General features: G+C 52.0%; 1 protein-coding gene across 16 annotated transcripts in view; it reads right to left on the bottom strand.

Moving 5' to 3' along the window:
* The window catches only part of EDDM13 (epididymal protein 13), a 45711-nt gene extending 41120 nt beyond the window's left edge, over window positions 1-4591 (bottom strand). For 14 of the 16 annotated variants that reach the window (XM_014583560.1, XM_014583559.1, XM_014583558.2 and 11 more), the window contains exon 1: window positions 4034-4322. In XM_014583560.1, coding sequence (XP_014439046.1) covers window positions 4034-4307 — 274 coding nt within the window. In that variant the 5' untranslated portion in view covers window positions 4308-4322. Of the gene's footprint in view, window positions 1-4033; window positions 4345-4463 lie in introns of those variants that run through there. The other 2 variants (XM_014583561.2, XM_006166817.3) reach the window with 2 other exon arrangements.
* Between the last annotated feature and the right edge of the window lie 2489 nt (window positions 4592-7080).

Here is a 7080-nt window from a genome sequence, read left to right on the forward strand (position 1 = left end):
ATATACACATACACATATACATACACACATACACACATATACATACACATATACATACATACATACACATATACATACACATATATACACATGCACATATATACACACATATACATACACACATACACACATATACACACATACACATACACACATACACACACATATATACACATATACACATACACATATACATACACACATACACACATATACATACACATATACATACATACATACACATATACATACACATATATACACATGCACATATATACACACATATACATACACACATACACACATATACACACATACACATACACACATACACACACATATATACACATATACACATACACATATACATACACACATACACACATATACATACCCATATATACACAGACACATATACACACGTACACATATACATACACATATACATGCATATATACACATACACATATACACACATACACATATACATGCACACATATACAGACATACACATATACATACACACATACACATATACATACACCCATACACACATACACACACACATATATATACATACACACATACACATATATATATACACACGCATATACACATACACATAAATACACACATATATACACATACACATACACATGTCTATACACATATACACATGCATGCATGCACACATGTATGCACACATACACATATGCTCACATATACACATACATGCATACACACTCATACACACATGTATATGTATGCACATGCACATATACTCACACACACATACACGTCCACACGTGGATGCATACACATACATATGCATGCATTCACATACGCACATACATACGCATCACACATGCACGTGCATACACATATGCACATACACAATACACACATGTACACATATGCAGATGCATACATATACACAAATACACATATACATGTACATATACACATGCATGCATGCATACACATACACACATACACCAGTGCACATATACAAACATGCATACACATACACACGTACATATATGCACACCCATATACACACACAATACACTCATGCACAATATACATGCATATATGCATACACACATACATACATGCACATGCACACACACATGAATGCACATACAATATACACAGAGAGACACGTGCACACATACACACATATTTGCACGTGCATATATGCTCATGTGCACACACACACACTTATGTATGTACGTGCATGCACATGCAATATACACAGAAACACATACACACAACCATATACGTGTATAGATGCACACATACGTATACACATATATGCACATACATAAACACACATTCACATATATACACACATAGATACATACACACAGGTCTTAAAAACGTTCATAGAAGTGTGTATTATGGAAGACTGCACATACTTTAAATGTTTTGCATCATACTTGTACTTCGACTCCATTTTCCCACAAACTTCTTAAAGTCAGCCATGCAGACGTAGATGTACAGATCGATGAGACAGATAAAGAGAGGTACAGATACAGGGTTAGCCCGTGGGACGGTGGTTAGGGCAACTGGATCCCACATAGTCACCTGTGCAGTTCGAGTCCCAGGCCCAGCAGCTTGACAAACACTGCAAGCGCATGTGTATCTGCCCAAAATCCCTAACAGGAAATAGAAGGGAAGGGACTGAGGTGTGACCATTCTTTTTTTTCTTTTTTCTTTTTTGGAGAGATTTTCACTGTAGGGCGCGTGCACTCGCCAGACAGACAGAGAGACATAGAGACAGAAAGCGAGAAATCACCCCCCAGGGGGGATGGCCACGCCACAATCCCTTCTCCTCCATTCTCCTCTCGGGATCTTGGGCACGCATGCACACGCGCCCAGCGTGAGTTTTAAGCCACCGGGTCCGGGACGCAAACCGCTGTCGACTACGTGGGAGTCCAGCAACATAGCCATTACACCAACTGCTGGTTCCCGGGTGTGACCATTCTTCATGAGGGTGCTCTCTCACTTTTTCCCTCTCTGTCTGGTGAGCACATGTGCCCTTTAGCAAATTAAAAAAATGGGTAAATATGGGTCAACAAGTGGCACCGTTAACAGGACTGCCGCTCCAGTCCCGGATCTGGTGGCTTGCTTCCTCTTGCTCTCTCTGGTGAGCACATGTGCCCTATGGCAAATTAGAATAATAACTAAAATAAATACATAAATAAATCATTCCTTTACAGCACTAAAAGAAAGTAGGTAAACACAGGGCCAGCTGGTAGCGTGGTGGTGAGGGCGACTGGATTGCGCATGCGTGGCTCGAGTGGGACCTGGTGGCTTCGGAAACACAGCAGACATGCGAGCACGCACTGCAAAGTCCTGGGAGGAGAGTGGAGGTTGCAATGTGGCATCCCCCATGGTGCTTTCTCATTTTCTCTCTGTCTCTCTCTGGTGAGTGCATGTGCCTCATAACAAATTTAAAAAAGAAAAAGCAGCCAAGCGTAGACACAGACAGATCTCCTGAGACGGAGACGGTCCCTCACTGTCTGCATCCACTCGGTTCACACCCGGGCATTCTTCACCATTGCTCACACACACACACTCTCACACACACACACACACACACACCACACTCACACACACCACACACTCACACCACACACACACTCACACACACACACACTCACACACACCACACTCACACACACACACACACCACACACACTCACACACACACACACACACACACACAAACCTCTAAGGCTCCTATGGAAGTAAGCAAAAATGGTATTAAACCCACAAAAGCTCGGTAGCTCAACCATAATGGCACTCACCAGTCAGAGAGCAGAGAGGCTCTGAGCAATCTGAATCTGATAGGAGTAAAGTCATAACCCACTGGGCTCACTATACAGCTCCAGGGTAAGGCAGTCCATCAGCCTGGTGGTATCACTGCTGTGGTAACCCATGTGCAGACACCTCTGCTGGTATCACTTCCATTCCTCAAGCAATTTCCGTGCTGTTTCACACAGCGTTTTTAAAGCTGCATACACATTCACACACTCACACACTCACACCACACACACTCACACACACCACACACTCACACACACACCACACACACACACCACACACATACACCACACACACTCACACACACCACACACTCACACACACACCACACACACACACCACACACATACACCACACACACTCACACACACACCCATACCACACACACCCACACACACTCACACACCCACCCACACACACTCACACACACACTTACACCCACCCACATACACTTACACCCCCACACACACACTTACACACACACACACACACACACCTAAATATGGCACTCCCTTGCTGAAAACTCTTTAACAGTTTCCTCTCGCCCTTGAGAAAACACCCGTCCCCCATATGACCCACGAGACCCCCAGCGTGCTGGTCCCCAGCTCCTCTGAGCCCGCGGTGACCCCCATGTCCTCTGAGCACCCTGCTCCTGACACCTGGCCTCTCCCAGACCCTGCGGGACTCGCAGCCTTCTCCTGGAAGCTCGCCGGCTCTTAGCTTCTGCTCCTTGTGGGGGCACACCCCAAATGTCAGAGTTCCAGAGAGGCCGTCTGAGCCCCAAGGATGAAGCTCCATGAAGACCAGGTGTCCTCCCCACTGTGTCCCCAGCATCGGGCCCAGAACTCGGAAACCTGAGGATCGCGTGGGGAGAGGGACTGGCCGGCCAGAGACTCGGGTCCTCCTCTCAGTGCAGGGAGTCCTGCCGCAGTGACATCGCAGCCAGGGACCCCTCAGGACAACACAGTCCCTTGGCTGGGGTTCCTGTGCACCCCACTGCTCAGAGCTGGAGCAGGTGATGAACACCCGGACGTGACGCCATCTGCCCCCCAAGGGCAGCGGCACCGACCTGGACCTCGCCCACCCTGTGTCTCCACCAAGGAAAACAATCCCACAAGACCCGAGGCGGGCAAGTCCGGCTGACGCCAGTGCACGGCTGTCCCCACGTTAGGGAGAGTGTGGGGGCAGGAGGGCGGGGGGCTACCTTCGCGGGGAACACAGGCGTCTGCCAGCCCCAGGAAAAGCAGTGGCCACAGGAGCATCTTCAGAAATGGCTTCGATCTGCACGTCGTGGGAGCACGTTCCCCTTCCAGGATACACAGGGCTCTGGTCGCCCACGACCTCCCAGCTGCAAGGACAACACGAGCCGCCCACACGCCCTCCGGCCTGCCCAGCGGCCACGGGACCCAGACCCTGCCCACGCTGGCTGCCACGGAGGAACAGGCTCTCCCGGCTCCTGCTTCTGTATCCGAGGGCATCTCAGCACAATGTCCCCAGCACAGCGTCCCCAGCACAGTGTCCCCAGCACAGCATCCCCGAGCACAGCAACCCGAGCATGGTGTCCCCAGCACAGCATCCCCAGCACGGTGTCCCCAAGCACGGCGACCCGGGCACAGCATGCCTCCGAGCTTGACCTGCAGCCGGTGTGCCCCTCCTTGCTGCCCCAGAGCCCGCAGGGACCGTGCCTTTTCAGAGGGCGGGGGGAGAGACCAGGAAGGACATCTCCCCACAGGAGCCCGGGCGACCCTGGCGTCCAGTCCCTTGTACCCAGGCCGGCTCACGTGTGTGCGTCCATGGCTGCCTTCACGTCACAGGGTGGGGCTGAGCAGTGGCCACCGAGACGTCTGGGCCTCGAAGCCTAAAACGCCCAGAGGCTGGGCCTTCCAGAAAACGCGCGGGCCCCTGCCCCAGGACAATGAAGCCAACAGCAATGAGCCGCCATACTCCTGCTCAGAGCCAGCGTCCCCCTTCTGTGTGCTCCTCGGAAACGCCTCTGTCCTCCTGTCTTGGCACTTGCCGTGTTCCCAGAGCCAGTTCCGACCTCGTTGCACCTCAGCTTGTGTCTGGAAACTGGAACAACACGGAGAGGTGTTGAGATGGCAGGTCTCGCTCGTCCGGGAGGCAAACACACCCTCGCCAGCCGTCCTGCAGGGGGCGTCCTCACCCTGCTGAGAACCGCCAGGGGCCAGCCCTGTAGAGCAGTGGCTAAGGGAGCCGGATTCCACAAGGCCAACAGTGGGTTCAAGTCCTGGCCCCTGCAGCTTGGAAAACACAGAGTGTGTGCATGAGTGTGTGCGTGTGTGTGTGCGTGTGTGCATGCATGTGCATGCATGTGCATGCGTGTGCCCCAAATCCCAGCAGGATGGAAAGAATAAGGGGAAGTGTGTGTCTGCGCCTCGCTGAGGGCCCCCACCCCCTCTTCTTCTCTCACTAGCAAGCACATACCAGGGGTGTGCTGGTTAAGGCACAGGTCCCACATGTCCGACTGTGGGGTTCAAATCCTGGACCTGGCAGCTTGGAAAACATGCTGGACACATGTATGTGCATGCCTAAAATCCTGAGAAGAGAGTGGAGGGGGTGGTGGCATGGCCACCCCGGGGTGTTCTCACTTCCCTGCTCTCTCTGTCTCTCCACGGTGAGCACACTCACCCGATAGAAAGTTAAAAGAAAAAGAGAAAGGTCAGAGTGCAAAGGCTCGGAGACGCGAAGTAGTCCCGTAGGTCCTGAGAGCTCTGGAAAACCAGCCTGGCTGGGGCCTCGAGCAGCCAACGTCAGCACAGCTGAGATCCCCGAGGGCCTTTACGCCACCAAGTGGGGGTTAGGTACCAAACACTTGTGCCGTGACTGCATTTGTCCGCCAGCTTTTTTTTTTTTTTTGGAGAGATTTTCACTGTAGGGCGCGTGCGCTCGCCAGACAGACAGAGAGAGACATAGAGACAGAAAGCGAGAAATCACCCCCCAGGGGGGATGGTCACGCCGCAATCCCTTCTCCTCCATTCTCCTCTCGGGATCTTGGGCACGCACGCACACGCGCCCGGCGTGAGATTCAAGCCACCGGGTCCGGGACACGAACCGCTGTCGACTACGTGGGAGTCCAGCAACATAGCCATTACGCTAACTGCTGGTTCCCTGTCCGCCAGCTTTTAAAACCCCTCGTGCTAGACAGATCCGTTGGTGTCCAGGTGGGCAGAGGGCAGTACGGGACCTGGAGGACGCCCTGGAACGGCGGCTAGAACCACTGGAGCCAGTCGGATGCGGCCGATGCCCTCCCGCCACATCCTGGGGTATGAGCTCCTTCTTGCTGCTGTAACAAACTACCACCAGTGGCTGCTTACAACAGACGTGGTATTGTCCAGTTCGGGGACCCAGAAGTCCATGAGCTACAAGTGTTGGGAACGCGACCTCTTTTCTCGAGGCTCTAGAAACAACACGCTTTCTTCTATTTTCCAGATTCTAGAGGGCACCTGCGTTCTGGGGTCACTGATCATGGCTGCCTTCCACAGTCTTCAAAGCCACAGCATCCACAGATCTGCCTTCCCAGCCAGGCATGGCCGGTGATCATCTCCCACGGCGCGTCTCCCTGGTTCTCTGCGTGCATCGTCGCGTCTCTTTTCTTACCCCACGGCCACCCTCTTCCGCTTGTGCGGCCCCTCGTGATTACACTGGGCCTCCTGGATGATCCAAGCTCATCCGACGGGCGGATGAGCACCGTCAGTTCTGTCACATCTGCAAACTCTCTTTGCGTGCTCCAAGGATCTTTGGGGACCTTTCGTCTGCCTGACCTGGTCCTGCATGACGCTGGCGGAGTGACTTCTTTCTCTCTGAGCCTGGGTTTCCTCATAATGCTGGCTATTACTATTACTATTACGCCACATTGTTATAAATTTCACAAAATGTTCTGAGGGGATGAGGGGAAATTGCAACCCCTGCACATTCTTGGTGGGAATGTACAAGGGTGAAGCCAGTGTATAAAAGTCTGGTGGGGTCTCAGAACGGCAGGCTTAGATCCAGGGGTTACTCTCTGTACCCGAAAGAATGGGAAACACGGGAACCAGCAGTTAGTGTAATGGCCATGTCGCTGGACTCCCACGTAGTCAACCGCAGTTCGCATCCCGGACCCGGTGGCTTAAAACTCACGCCGGGCGCATGTGTGTGTGTGCCCAAGATCCCGAGCGGAGAATGGAGGAGAAGGGACTGCGGCGTGACCATCCCCTCTGGGGGTGATTTCTCGCTTTCTGTCTCTCTGTCTCA

The sequence above is a fragment of the Tupaia chinensis genome, unplaced genomic scaffold (genome assembly GCF_000334495.1).
Source record: "Tupaia chinensis unplaced genomic scaffold, TupChi_1.0 Scaffold144336_2, whole genome shotgun sequence".
Taxonomy (NCBI): Eukaryota; Metazoa; Chordata; class Mammalia; order Scandentia; family Tupaiidae; genus Tupaia; species Tupaia belangeri.